General features: G+C 35.1%; 1 protein-coding gene across 4 annotated transcripts in view; it reads right to left on the bottom strand.

The window, feature by feature from the left end:
* The window catches only part of LOC124162852, a 269,833-nt gene that overhangs the window by 225,088 nt on the left and 28,491 nt on the right, over positions 1 to 16,254 (bottom strand). For all 4 annotated transcript variants that reach the window (XM_046539526.1, XM_046539527.1, XM_046539529.1 and 1 more), the window contains 4 exons: positions 15,158 to 15,326; positions 13,609 to 13,803; positions 11,682 to 11,798; positions 8,606 to 8,740 (listed from right to left, as the gene is read on the bottom strand). In XM_046539526.1, coding sequence (XP_046395482.1) covers positions 8,606 to 8,740; positions 11,682 to 11,798; positions 13,609 to 13,803; positions 15,158 to 15,326 — 616 coding nt within the window. The remainder of the gene's footprint in view (positions 1 to 8,605; positions 8,741 to 11,681; positions 11,799 to 13,608; positions 13,804 to 15,157; positions 15,327 to 16,254) is intronic.

Raw genomic sequence — 16,254 nt, forward strand, 5'->3', positions numbered from 1 at the left:
ACCAACCTGCCTTCCACGGTTCGTCCAACCTAAATGATTTACTGCCCTAAAAAATCCAATGCATTAAAGAAAACGAAGAAAATGATGGATACTTAAAAGCCGTTTCCATGGTGACGGCAAAGTGCATCCAAAAAAATATTTGCATTGCCATAGCTCAGTAACAAAGGAGTTTCGACCCCATGCTTACACGACAAAAAAATGCTCAAAATTGCCTCATCTACCACATTCTGAAGTATTGCAGATTCCTTCTGCATAGATATATACCACCGTAACAACTCCGTTTTTTATCACCTTTATATGTTCAGACAAAACCAATAATTTATCCCAAGAGTGGACTCGGAATTATTCCCGAAGAAAAAATTGAGAAACACCGATGAAAATTTAAATAATTCAATTAAGTTACAACATGCAGTCTGTATTGCCATATTTTTATCACAACCTCACTCGTGATTCACGTCGAGTTTTACATATTTTGTGGACAGGAAAAGGATATAGCCGCAGAATTTTTTTAGGAAAATAAATCATTTGACGCAGTTATTTGTCCATTCTTTATATCATCACTGCCAAGGAATAAACCTCTAATCCTCTGTGGCACTAAATCCTAGGGTTTTCGAATATGAATGCCGTAATCAAGGTGAATGATTCTGTTAAGTATATTTCATGGTACTGCATAAGACTCAATTAATAAAAAATTTTATAGACAGTAAATTCTCCCTTTAAGAGAACCTAACATGATGTGAACTTACTTCTTAGGCCCGAAACGATTTCGCAAACGATGAAAGTCGTCGAAAGGAGAGAAGACAACTTTTCTCCAACGCTACTACTAAAAGTTTTTACATAGCAAACGAATATAAAAGTATATGTAAGACTATAACCAGGGCCGGCTCAGGCAAAATACTTACCTGGGCAAAGTGCTGTTCAGTCGCCCTTCTCTCGAGGGATTTGGCGTGGAAAACCCCCCAATTAAACGGGGGGGTCCGGGCATTTCGTCGACCCCCTATCTACGTCACCCCGCATAGTCGTTCGGGTTGCCCGACCCTTAAGCCGGCCCTGACTGTAATACAAAAGATTGACTCCGTCTTCCTTGACTCAACCTCAGCAGCAGCAAACTTCGAACTTTATACAGCCTCGGCATTCCTGTCTGGTATGAAGTGTTATGGCTCCATCTGTTCCCTCCTTTAAAATTCTGGACCTTATATCACTCTTCCTTCGACGACAGACCCCACCACATCCACGCACACCGATGACAGTTGAAGCTCATAGATCACACGATTGAATACAGACGGAAAATCCGAATGAGGAATGGTGAAAGCGAAAGAAGGAAAAAATGAGGCATTTAAGCCTGAATCACACGATTTTTCCAGTTATGCAGACGTACGTATTCGTGAACCTCTCGTCGATCTATGTGGGGAAATGTTTTCTTTCCTTGTAATTATTTTTTTATCCAGCCATTCCACACCGGGCTTTTTTCTGTGCAATCTTCAATATTTTACTCACAAGCGTCAATTTTTACCCTTAATGGCCATTATTTTTTTCATTTTTTCACTTTTATTCACTCACATAGGCAATATTTTACTCAAGTTTGTATTCCACCTCCCCATCTTTACTTTTTTATGTAATGCATCCAACTAGGTTCTTCATTAATGATCACACTTAAGCCTGAACCACACGATCATTGTTCCGTCCCTCAGAATGATAGCTCCAGCGATAGGTTTTCATGGACCAAAAGAGTGATCACTTGACCCATCATTTTCTGAATCACAAGGTCCATCCTACCGTCCCTTTTTCCATCGCTTTTTTCCGTCGTTTTCCGATTAAAGACTGTCATTCAATTAAATGCGAAGCGTGGCGTTACAATTGCTGTTAGTGGCCTTGCGTTCTGATTGGCTGAAGGACGGTACCAGCTATGGTTTCAGCTACGGAAAAAGGGACGTGCCGACTGATGGAAATTGGAATGGAAAGCCCATCCTTCGAGTTATCGCGGAAAATGATCGCGAAAACGGTCATTTTTTTTCCGCCATCTCCGGAGCTGTTCCTCCAAAGGGATGGAAAAAATGACCGCGTGTTTAATAGTTTAGCAAAAGTAGCTCCCCTCCGAGTGAGGGAGGGAGCATTAAGCCTCCACGCCCGTAGATTCCGAGGCTGGAAGAATTGCGGCCCAAGCAAATCCCAAAAAAGTCACAAAACGACGTTTTTTTCTTGGCCGGATACTCTCCGGTGCTTCGTGGGCGTGACACCTACGAGAGTGGTGCTCCATCATCAAGCGAAAGTCTTCGCTAAGTTTTTCAGCCCGCGATTTTTTTCTCTCATTCCTCCCATTGCTCCTCATGGATCCCTCCTTATCGAATTCTCTAAATAATTTCCATCGTAGGTAAGAGACGAAATTATTTTCATTGCCGCTCTCAAGTGTTTAGGTGAACATAATTATATGGGCCGGGAATATACCTATTGGGTTGGGTGTTAATAGGTAGTTTTTTAAGGCCTAGTTACAGTTGAAAATGGTGTTAGAGGGTAGCATGTTAGGGAAACGAGGGAGGGGAAGGAAAAGAATACGATTTTTAGATAGATTGAAAGGGAGTAGGCCTTTCAGTGAAATGAAGAAGGCAGTGCTGGAAGGAAAGGGAGGCTCCCAGATCACTTCTTGAATACTCAATGGAAAACTGCCTTGATCGGTAGAATACTATAATAATACACGATACATTGACATGTACGAGTTAATGACAAAATGTATGAACGCGAGAATGAACGCCAAAATGCACCGTGTAAACACCCAACTTGTGCGAACACATGAAAAGAAAATAGAATCTGTTCTAATTTGGTTCATGCATTCGTAAATGTTCATTTCCGATCCACCAAAATCATTTATGCAATCAGGCATTAACTCGAACATGTTAATGCATCGTGCAACCAGGCCTTTACAGAGGCCTGGCTCATAGCTGATATTTGAAATCGTGGCCATAGGTCATTGGTAGTATATAACAAATTGAGCTTAAGCAATAAGCAGCACATTCAATGCACGTTTACAGAAATATAATAATAATTTATTGGGCGATATAGGGTCTAGAAAGTCCCACCTTCCATCTACAGGGAGACACACTGATCACAAAAATACATTAAATAGGCTACATACTGCGATATTAAGGATTTCTCTGTTTTTTCTCAAATAAAAACTCATTCCTTGACGAAAGCTGGTTCTGTATTAATTTCCTCTAAATCAAGCCACTTTTCTTTAACTGTCGCCGTCGCCTTTAAAAGATAATTCTATCGCGGGTCATAGTTATCGTTAATGTCATTAGCAAGCAAGGTATTCATACTGCGGGGAAGTAATAAATTTTGGTTATAAATTTACCCTGACTCTTTTACCGGGCATTTACCCGGTAAAAGAGATAGAGTAATCGTGAATTTGTGAAATGATAAAAATGACAATTTCAGAAATGGTATTCTTATCACAATGAGTGATACATTAAAATACTAAAAAAGGGGGTAGAAAAAATATCGCATAAATTTAGGGACTAATACTCAGCCCAATCATGACACTTTTAAATTTGAACTTATTTCCTCCCTTTCACTGACATATTTGTTGCGTTAGGGCCCGAATGGCCCGTTTTCCTTTTCCTTTGATTGCTTATATTTATTTAAAATTTCAACTACCACAATTATTAAGAGTTTTTGCTATACGTTGTGGACTTGTGAAACTTTAACTTGCCAAGCTATTTACTTGCAGTCCCAGTAATTCAGTTTCAAACACTTCGGATAGAGGTATCACCGTCATAATTACACTAAAACTTTCATGTCCTTATAAATTTTAGGGCACAATCATCATATTTTTTTTTTTTTTTTTTTTTTTTTTTTTTTTTTTGATCCTTAATTTTGTTTTTTACAATTAAATCATAAATACACAAGTGGAAAAATAATCCGAACAATAATACAATCTTGTATACATATTCATATAGCAAGTGAATAATTACATTTTAAGTCCTCCTGAGCCACTGGCTCGTCAGGAGGTGCTTATGTAAACAAACATATAGAGGGCAAATTAAACTCATCATGACAATTGATCATTAAACTTATAACTAGAAAAATAACTAAGACATTATTTTACACTAATTATACATATTTAGAAAATTTGTAAGTAGAAAATAATGATTTTACATTAGTTTTTTGTATTATTTTTCAAGTAACATTTTCTTACAATTTCGTTTTAATTGGGAATAGGTTGTTATATTTTGTATTTTGTGGTTTACATAATTGATCAGTGTTGGTACTTTTACTTTTAACATTCTCATTCCATAGTTGGTGTAGGATTTAGGAATTTCATACAGCTCTTTACCTCTCAGAATCATTTCAAATTTGTTTACTTTCTTAATTTTATATTTATTACTAAAGTAATTTGCTGTAATTAGTATGTACTCATAAAGTTGATTTAAGGGTAGAACACCTATGTCCTTATACACCAGTTTAATATCAGGTACCTCTGTATAGTTTTCTAAATTATGTTTACATCTGTAGATTGTTTTGACTATTCTATTTTGGGAATTAATCAGAGGGATTTTATGAACATTTGCAGTATTACCCCAGACTGTCAGACCATATCTTATTAGTGATTCTACCAGAGCATAATAAATATTTAATAGAATATTAGAATTAACATATGGTTTGATATGGTACATTTGGTAAGATATTTTTTTTAACTTATTATTTACTTTATATATATGTTCACCAAATTTAAAATTGCAATCAATAATTAATCCTAAGTACTTGTATTTTTCAACCTGGGTCATTTTGCAACATCTACACATTGTCACTAAGTAATTGTTATGCATGCAATCATGATCATGTATTTTTAAATTGATGGATTTATATCTACCCATTTTGCTTACTATATGCATAACTTTTGATTTTTTATTATTAATTAATAAATCGTGGTCATGAGACCATTGAGAGATTGAGTTTAAATCGTTTTGCATTTTTTGTTGTGCTATGTCAAAATCTTTGTGCGTACAGATTATTGCTACATCATCAGCATATAAAATTACCCTGCTATGCTTAATGCGTGAGAAAATACCATTTATGTAAATTGTAAAGAGAATAGGGCCTAATATAGAGCCTTGGGGGACACCATGATTCAGATTTTTCTTATAACTTGTAATATCACCCAACTTAACAATGATCTGTCTCCCTGTGAGATAACTTTTGAACCATTCGTGGATATTTCCTCTGATACCAATATTATAAAGAATGTGAAGTAAAATTTTTATATTAACAGTATCAAAGGCCTTGCTGTAGTCAATAAAAGTTAATAGTATTTCATTTTTCCTATCCAGGTTGAAATTTACAATTTCTGAAAAAAGTTCTAATGCATCCTTGGTCCCTTTTCCCTCTTGAAAACCAAATTGTAGCTTGTTAATTATTTCATTTTTATTTAAAAATGAAATCAGGTAGTTAGCAACATACTGTTCAACAATTTTACTCAAAGAGGGAAGAATAGAGATTGGTCTATAGTTGTTCAAGTCAATAAATGAACCCTCTTTATGAATTGGTCTTACTATAGCTGTTTTTAAAGCCTCAGGTAAAAATCCTTCTTTAATACTTAGATTTATAAATTTAGCAATTAATGGAAACAACAAATCATTATTTTTTAGGTCAAACATTCTGATATTATCTAAGCCAGGGGCTTTCACTTTCATTTTTGACATAATCTTTTCTACAGAGTCATAAGAACATTCTGGTATTACAATAGAGTTCATGTTTGTATCACTGTAATTGGTATTGAATTTTTTATTGCATATTATTTTTAAATTATCTATGCCGTCTGTAAAGTGGTCAACAAATAAATTACATATTACTTTTATGTCACTTCCTAGTCGTCCAGTTAAATGTGTCAATATGATATCATCTCCTCTCCCACTTGTTTTTCTTTCTAGCAATTCATTTATGATACTCCACATTTCTTTTGTATCTTTGATATTGGCTATTTTTTTATGATAATAAATCTTTTTATTTTTCCTGATTTCAATCAATACTCTGTTTCTTAAACTCTTATAATCCTCCTTATACTTTTTGTTGGAAATGTTACTTTTCCATTTTTTAAAAGCAAGATCTCTATCCCTAATTAGCTTTATAGTTGAAATATTCATCCATGGTTTTACTGGAGAATTATGTCTATTAACTGTTCGTTTTTCACTTGATACACTATATATTTCTTGTAGAGTTTTGACCAACACCTGGTACATTACCTCAAGATCATCGATACAATTTATATTCCCCCACTGACATTTTTTTATGTTACTTTTAACTTTATGTTCAACCAAGAAACAGTCATGATTAATGTCAGAGATGAAATCATTAGATTGAATTTTATGTTGTTCATCCAGGAAAGACAGTCCAACCATATAGTGATCACTAATTTTTGTTTTGTATAGGAGTCCTTCCACAAACTTTGAATTACCATTATAATAAATATGGTCAAGACAAGAAGTAACCAATTTATTACCTTTAATCTCTTCTCTAGTATACTCTGAAATAATTTCTTCATAGCCATATGCAGCTAGGAGATTCCTATATTTTGTACAACTGATATTTCTTTTATTTTTTATATCAATATTGATGTCCCCTATGATAATGTTATGAGATCTACCATTTACTAAGAATTTGTCTTCTAGTTCATCTAGAAATGCAGTTATAGAATTGTTTGGGGGCCTATATACACCAATGATATTAAGATTAGTTTTACCAATTGAAACATTTCCACTAATACATTCAAAACTGTCAGTTTTGATATCTTTAATAGTGAATGCAAGACCACACTTAACGAAGAACATTAATCCTCCTCCTCTCCTGTTACTCCGTGGTTTACAGTATGTTGAAAAACCTTCTAAGTTATATAATGTTGTATCATTTGAATTTATATTGATTTCAGCCAGAATGAAAACATTCACATTTAAATTCTTAGACATAGCTATGAATAAATACTCTATTTCTTCCCAATGAGCTTTTAATGATCTTATGTTAATAAAAATAATTGTGCCAGAAGAGCTTTTTCTATCAATATCATCTAACTGTTCATAAATTTTTACCAGAGGTTTAACACTTTTAATAATCTTTAGAATATCCATGATTATATCTCAAATAAAATAATATTCTGACAACCTCTGAGGAGGATATATCAGTATTATTTGTAATCTAGGTATTTATATTAGAAATATTGTTCAATTTCCTCTATTTTTGAGATTTTAATAATTGTTGAATTTTCATCTTTTTTAAGCAGTACTCTCCCATCTTTATACCAAACATATTTATATTCATGTTCTTTTGCCTTAACTTTAACATTCCATAACAAATTTTTATAGTACCATGTAAGTCTATCATTTATGTATAACTGATGACCATATTTTTCTTTTATAGTGTTTTCTCTTGTTAATTTTCTTTTGCCAATTACATTCTGTTTACATTTTCTAGAATTAAATTTCACTATGACTTTGTTAGGCTTTAGTGCATTCTTTCTGATAATAAATACTTCCTCTAAGTCACTTTCATTAATATTATCTACCTGTAAGTCTCTGCATAATTCAATCACTTTGTCCCGGACTTCATTGTTTGTATTCTCATTAGAACATAAACCTACTATTTCCACATCACAGTCATATTGTTTCTGCTCTAGCGCATTTACCTTTTGCGAGAGAACTTCAATTATCTGGTTTTTATCTGTAATTTCCCTTCTTAATTCTACAATAACACCTTTTAATTCTTGTATAGTTTCGTTATTACTATTTACTGTGGACTTCAGTTCTTCATTGGACACTGTAATATAACCAATTGAGTCCTTAAGGTCCTTTAAGTCCTTGACAATAGTTGTAAGTATTGTCTTGATGTCTCCTTCTGGAATTGTGGACACTAACCTTGTATCGTTAGTAGATGCTCCATGGGAAGAAACCGCTCCCTTTTCCTCTCCCACTTCAGGCGTCCTTTTCTGCCGGCAAGAGATGCACTTCCAGGAATCTTTATTCTTACGAGACATGCATCGATATGAAGATTCCTTCAATCCAGCACACTCAAAATGTATGCTGCCGGAACAGAATCGGCAGATTACAAAATCGCCATCCTCGGGAAGGAGATCCTTACATCGCGAGCAGTTCATATTATTCACAGAGTACTGATCTTTCAGAGAAAGGCACTTTGGAAATGCTTTTTACGAAAATCGATGCTATTTTGTTTCCTCAATAATGTAAACAACCTTATCACAACGGCATACTCTGCACAATATCTTTGTAGGGAATGATGTATCACTTTCACCCACAATCTCAGCGAATACCCGTTCACAGTTTTATCTGATATTGCACTTACTATAACAGAGAACACTCCAAATATCTGACAATTTCAAGATTTTTAGAGAGCCACTTCAGAACAACGCCAACACTACTTAAACGCCCTCTTCCTTCTTGTGATTATTATGATGTGATTATTACTATGTGATTATTACTTTCACTTTTGATCGAACGCTACTAGATCCATGTGATACTTTATGTGCATGTTGCATGCTGAAAGGTGCTACCTTTTTTTCTAATATTCGCTATACATTAGCATGATTACAAAAAAAACCACCAACCTGGCTCTTTAGCTCAGTCTCGATAGATGGCGCAGGTTCCTCCGAAGAAGCCGCAGGGGATTCGGAAAGCAAGTCCTTGTACAGTGTCTTGCATTCATCCCTCACTTCTTCATAGATGCCGAGTTCAGCGACGTACTGAAATTAGTAAAAGTTCAATGACGCCGTAAGAATATGAATTAAGTATTTTTGTACGTCGCAGCTGCAAACACTAATGAAAAATCATGAAAATCTTGTCTGGTATATCCAAAATTTTCTACAGACTAGTAGCGTAACTGACTAAAACACTCGACCGGAGATCGGGGGATCCGGGTTAGAATCCCAGTCAAGGTGAATGATTTTTTTCTCTGTGGAATTTTCGCACATCAAAATGTGAATTGAAAAAAGTTGATAATAAGACGTTTCTTCACTAACTTCAATTTTAATATTCCAAACTAGTGGAAGGTAAAATTTAACGCAGGATTTACTGCAATGAACTTAATATTTATCAGTATGAGGGTGAAGTGATCAACAGCATTAGGCAAATGTGGGTGGAAGCATTATTTGTTTAACACCTTGAGAAGGATGTACCTAGTCAATATTTCCTTCCTCGCCTGTTCCAGCTGATAAAACATTTATTCTTCCCTCATCTATTTTTCGAACACTTTTTCTTCCCCATTTACATGGGTTGCATTATAACTTCGCACTCTAACATCGTAACAAAAATATATTTCGTACTTAAAACATCTTTCCTGACAATACCATCTCCATTTCCACCATACTGAGCGCTTCATGCTTTATTTCCCTCTCCGCTATTCATATCTTCCCTATCCTCCTCCGCACATTGAACGATGAAGCTTATTTTCATATGCATTAAAATTATTCAAATTTTGGTCCCGTATAATGCAAAACTAGAAGCTAAGCTTACCGTAAGCCTTATCTTAATTAACACTCATAAGGTCGCCGTCTCACCTGTTTTTTTGTAGAACGTCACCTTTATTGACGGGGTAACTTTTTTATTTCTTTACAACTGATGTTATTCTGCCCCGATTTTCAACCAGGTCGCTACTAATCTCTCTTGGTCAAATTGTAGCCGACTTTAAGACTCTTCAGGTAAAAGTTTTCTTCCCGACTCTGGCTAAGGACACAGCATATGCACTATCTCGGTCTTCGGAGTAAAGCCGCGTCGATTTGTCACTGTTGCCTGGCCGATGTTTCGGAGGCGATGCAGCACTCCATCTTCTGGGCACACCAAGTGATCAACTGAGTTGTGAACAGTGACAACTCGACCGGCTTCACCCCGAGGACCGAGATAGTGCAGTGATTAATTTTAACCCGGAGGCTTACCTTTTTGAAAACAGCATATGGTTTTCTAGGGGAATCAAAAGATGTCTTTATACCACTAAGTATCTCTTCAGGTTCCTTTTTTTTTAACTAACATTATGACGTCAAAAAGGAGTGGCATCAGGATCTTTTTCCGCAAGGGCACACATCCAAAGCCATAGTGAAACATTATTTTACCGTTTTCTTAAATAGAACATTCGAACCGCATACCGAACAAGCAGCAATTAAGGTGTGTAGGAGTTGCTTATCAAACTACGTGATCTGAATTTCAAGGTTCTATAAAGAACGGTATTATAAATCACAACAATAATATACTTCATTAATCACTAAGTCAGGACATCGTCCTTCATAGGCAATGATTAGGTATTGATGACCAAATATATGGTATTTCGGGAGGAATCTGCAATGCTTCCGGAGGTGGTAGGGGAGGTAATTTTAAGCATTTTTGTCCATACAAATGGGGTCGCAACTCCTTAGCCACTGAGCTATGGCAACGAAAAAATTATTTTGGATGCACTTCGCATTTATCATGAAAACGATTTTTTTAGGGTATCCAGCCTTTTCGACATTTTATGTAATGCTCTGGGGCTCACATAACATTAAATGATCAAGGTTGGATGAAAATATGCGATTATAATTGTCTGAAACAATTAATATTTGCGCTTAATTAAACGCAAGCTTCAAGCAAGAATCAACAATACGATTGCGCGATCTCAACCATTTTGAAATTTTTTCAGACAACTATAATCACACATTTTCGTCTAAAATTGCTATTTAATGTCCTTAAAAATACAAAGAATTAAATAAAATGTTGAAAAGGCCAGATACTCAAGAAAAACCGCTTTCATGGAACGAGTAACTTCCAAGTGCATCCTAAAAAAGGTTTGCGTTGCCATAGCGCAGTACGTAAGCAGTTGCTACCCCATGTTTATCCTCAAAGATTTAAATAAAATTGTCTCCACTACCTCCTCCTAAAGTACATTCCTCCTGAAACGCATGTTGCATGTTGTTTTCCAGTCGCACCGTCGCAATAAATACTTAAATAGAACATCGTCACAATAAGCACTCCAGACTCACAACCAGCAACGACTATTGCATTCGACTTCTAAACCAAAGATTTTAGCACACAATAAAAATTTTCCTACTACTTAATTCTCCTTTCATCACCAATTTTGGACCTCTAACGGGCGTATATATATTTCACGAGCACATCTTCCCATTTCTCCGCAGGGTATAGCGTACACCGTGCTAAGTTCGAGGTATTCAACCCGTGCTACATGTGTGTGCTGCAGGAAGCATGTATTCGAAACAGGTGCGGATGTGAGCTATAGTACACCCTCCCTTAATGATATTCATCCGTTTCGCAGGACCGAACATAAAGTGAATGCATTTTATGCTGAATCGGGATTGTCTCTAGTTCACTTAATACAGTTGAAAAAACTAGTTGTTTTGGTAAATACGTGAGGTTGAGATTACATATAAATAAATACATGAGATTATAAAAAATGGATAATAACTTTAGATGATATTGATATATTGTGAAGTATCTGCATACATATTGTGTATTTTATGCTTAACTTCACTTCATATTTTCGTAACATGAATTATCTCGAATTTTCAGCCTTTCAGCACAATATTCAAACAATAATAATCCATGCTGTGTCACATAGGGTATAGGGATATTAGATTAATTAAGAATAAAACAGTGTGTAATCAAGAAAAAAAATTATACAAGATCGAAGTCAAGTGCACATACCTTAGGAGACAGCTTTACATTTGATAATTCCAAGCCATTTCTAGGTGACGAAGTCCAATATTGCTGCTGCATTTTGGCTAAGGTGTCTTCCATTTCTTCCTTTTCTTCCTCATGATTCTATAAATAATTAAGAGAGAGTACAAAATTCCAATAAACCCTGGCCAAAATAGTTTTTAACTAAATAAATAGGTGTGAAACATATTTTGAAAGCTACTCATAAGAAGTCTAAATCATGGTGATATTTTAAGAACAACATCCAGATAAAATAAAAAAAAAAACGAATAAGAGTATCGCCCTCCCTAACCAGTTTGCTGCCGGTCCCCAAAACAGAACCCAAACGGTGGTGCAAATTACCTTTCCTTGGCCCCCTGTCTTACAGTGTTCACAACCTCATACCCAAAGACAAATACAGAGTGTGTTTTTACTCCCCGACCTCCCTTGGTAAAGTGATTTTTAACTCCAAGGACAAAGTGAATCCTGAAGACAAAAGTGGTGTCTATGCCCTGACATGCGACGAGTGCAACGGTGTGTACGTTGGTCAAACGGGCCGCAAGTTTAAAACTCGTGTCGATGAACACAAAAGAAGTGCTCGTTTGAAAGACTCCATTTCCCATTTTTCTAAACACCTGTCCGAATCCGGCCACAACAGTGATTTTAATATTAAAATTTTACATGTACATGACAAAAGTGTAAAACTGGATATTTTAGAAATTTTAGAAATCACCTAATGCACTCTTGCACGTAACATCGAAATTTTTAATGATATGACTGTATTCAAATGTTCTAACTTTTTATCTACTGTTTTAAAATCTGACTTCTTCCTTGACAATCCTTCCTCCTCCCCTTCTCATTAACCTTGTTACCACCTGACTTTTATCTGCCTGCCCCCACCCCACCTCCCCAAGCTTTTATACTTTTTGTTTTGAACCTCCTATCCAACCAACAATGCCCAACCAACAATGCTCAATGCTCCTCCTCATTTAGTTCCCCCCCCTCCTCCTTCCCTCACACTATTGTTGGATAAATAAGGCTGGATGTTGTATGCTTTTCTCAGTTAGTCTTGATAATGATGTTGTAAACGTTGAAACTAGTAGACTGCAAAAATATAAGGTTGTGGAATAGTACTGTGTTTTTATTTAACCATGAACATCCAAATACATATCACCAAATATGGGTTCTTCCTAAAAATTCATCAAAAAATGTCTGAATGATGGGAATATAAGGAAAAATTCGAAATACATTCATTCTGAACTCTTCATCAAATACAGCAAAATGACATTCAAGGGCATATTAAAATATTTAGATTACACGTTCCCTAATTAGGTAAGTGCCAACAACATGGGTAATGTTAATGATAAAAAAAATTTGCATCAAACCACCCATGAAGGGATTAGAATTCCTATTCCTAAACATCCTAGCTTAAGTATTCACCTTCCAACCCAATGGCTTGAATCCAGTTGTCATTGGTGAAGATATTTCAGAGGAAGCCTGATTAACAAATGTATGCCTACCTTCTGCTTGTACATCACTTTCTCGAAATTTAATGCATCGGTTAAAAAAATGTGTCAGGCAGCCAATGAATTGATGGTACTTCATTTGATTTAAAGAGGTAAAAGAAAGTTATTAATATATTTTTCATAAGTGAACAATGAAATTTTTCAATGCAGCATCCGCATATTCTATCACAACTTCAAAATAATCTAATTCAAGATGAGAGTAACTGGAGAGGGCTACTTCAAAAACATAATGCTCTTAGGATGCATTTAATGGAGCTAAAGTAGGTTTTAACTCCATCATCATATACCCAATTCTCTGCCCAAATCATGTAAGTACTAAATTTTCCCCAATTTCTTCGCCTCTAATACAATAGGTTCAAAGAAATTTGAAAATTTATCATTTAATTCATTTCATTAATAAAATAGCTCACCTTGATTGTCATCTTCAGGCTCTCAATTTTGGCCTGCAGTTCTTCACACCTAACAGCTCCTTCAGCAATTTTTTCTTCGCTGGCCTTCTTTTCTAGGGTAAGACTTTCCAGCTTTTGTGACTGAGACTCAATGACTCCAATTAATTCCTTTTCATTGCTAATGCTTAGTTCAAGTTCTATTTTCAGCCCATTCTTCTGTAAAGGAAGATAAAATTACTAATTTTGAACTTTAAAGCCAAAAGGTATACTAATTACTCAAAGATCAAACATGAATATACAGGGAATGCTCCGTGAGAAAAAATGTATGCTATGTATTCAGTCATCGATCAAGCACAAATATACATGCTGGGAAAGCTCTAAGAGAAAATTTCATGATAATTTTACTTCTATTCAGATAAGATCCAATAATCACAAAAACTTAAAATAAATGAAATGCAGATCATAAATGCTTTCAAAGCAAGCTTTAATTACATAATAACTCTATTGGCCAGATATTTCCCCTCTTGACAATGCTTTTCTAGCTGTCCATCTGTCATTAAACTTTCAGCAAAAGAACTTTTAGTACAATAATACAGGATTTTAAGTCCATTTTCCAAAGTCTCCATTTGATATTACTCTTTTGAACCTCTATCTTTCTATTACTGAGCATTGCTGCAGAATACATTTTTAATGGCACTATTTCAGGCCTTGAAACCACAATATTAAGGTTAAGCCCTTTATGATCATCGGAAAAAAAACTCAATTTTTTCATGAGTTGGTATACCATGAGATACATGTAGGCTATTTCCTCCTAGTTGATCAAGTACAGTGAAACCTCGGTGAGCGAACGCCTCTGGTAATGAACAATTCGGATAACGACCAAAAATTTCACTAAAAATTTGCCTCGAAAAGCGAACAAAATTTCAGCTAGCAAACAGATGTGTAGCAGCCATGTTTGTGTTCGGTGCTGTGTGATCCCAAATGGATACAAAGAAATACAATGTCGCCGGCTACGCATGTATAAATACATCGTCATCCAGTTACACACACACACTCTCATTGAGGACATGCAGCGTGTTGGTGGATTCCAGAGACATTTCAGAAGTTACTCTTATCACGCTCCTTTAGTGATCACTTGTACCAATCATAAGTGAATTATATAAGTTAAAAACCACTCATGCCATCACTTGGCATGGAAAACGGTTAGTTTTCCTATGTTTCCTTATTTTTAAATGCTTTCTTTAATGTTTTTATTTATATTTAACTCAATTTGTACTGCTTTATGACTCTTCTCATTTAAAAAAGCATATATATAGCCTGTAACTTTCGTATATGTAATAGGGAGTCAATAGGAGCTAGGAACCAATTATTCCTATTTCCTTTATTTCTTATGGGGAAAAATTTTTCAGATAGCAAACATTTCGGATAACAATAAGCTTTCTGGAACAGATTGTGGTCGTTATACGAGGTTACACTGTACATTAGTTCCATGAAATGGTTCTTCATTCATTTTCTCCTTAAAGTTTTGGAACAATACATTCTACATAGTAACTTAACTTACTAAACATACCTCACTTTCAAGTTCATCTAAAGCTTTTTGACAGCTATTTGCTTCCTGCTCCCATTTTTCGGAGAGTTCTTTTAGCTGTAGGCATTTTCCGTCGGCATTTGAAAGTAGTTCCTTCAATTCATCATTTTCTATCCTTAAAACTTTCATTCCTTCAAGGGATAGCTTCAAGCTAGGATTTATAAAAGATGTTTAGTATGTATCAATAGGATTCGATGCTTTTCCGACAATTAATGAGGATAAACTCTTCTTAGGATTCCCACCAGATTAAATTCTCCATGTTATCCAACTTTTCAAGCCCAGAATTAGTAATATGATGTCCCATAAAAAAAATTATATTTGTTGTAAAATGTTAGAACATTGGCTAATATGGAAAATTTAACCCGGTGGGAATCCCAAGAAGAGATTACCCATATATGTATATCAATAGGTACCAGTGGCTTAACTAGGAATATGCTATGCGACCCCCTCCCCTCCAGGTGACGGAGATTCATGAAAATTTAAAAAAATGACATGTGTGAAAATACATTTAACATCATTTTGAAACTTCAAATTTGGGTTTCACTCATAATTCCACAGGAAATCATCACAACAGGTAAAAATAAATTCTGAGGCTTTAGGGGGATATATCCCCTTATTATTGCCAATGATCAATACCATTCTAGCACAAATCAGGAAACAACTAAAATGGATAAAATGCTGCATTAAATATCCCATAATTAAATTGAACATGAAATAATTATTCCAGACAAAATATAAACTTTTATAAATTCTTTCCATGTGTCCACACTACATGTACAACGGACAAGGAGAGTGGTAAAATAAAGATTTTTGCATAAAATTATGATTCAAAACATATAAAGCACAACTTCTGAACTTAATCAATAGCAACTAGTGCTGGAAAAAATAGACTAAATGTTGCATATGAATTAATTCTGTAATTCCATTACCCAATAAGATGATTGCACTCCTTCCGTACAAATTATAATTGTAGTAGGTATGTAGTTCAATTCCTATAACGCTCATGTGGTATATTCAAGAGAGGACCAAAATATCAATAATAGAGAATTTTCTTGGTCACTCTCTTAGAAAGATTAAAT

Source organism: Ischnura elegans, chromosome 7 (assembly GCF_921293095.1).
Source record: "Ischnura elegans chromosome 7, ioIscEleg1.1, whole genome shotgun sequence".
In the NCBI taxonomy this organism is placed as follows: Eukaryota; Metazoa; Arthropoda; class Insecta; order Odonata; family Coenagrionidae; genus Ischnura; species Ischnura elegans.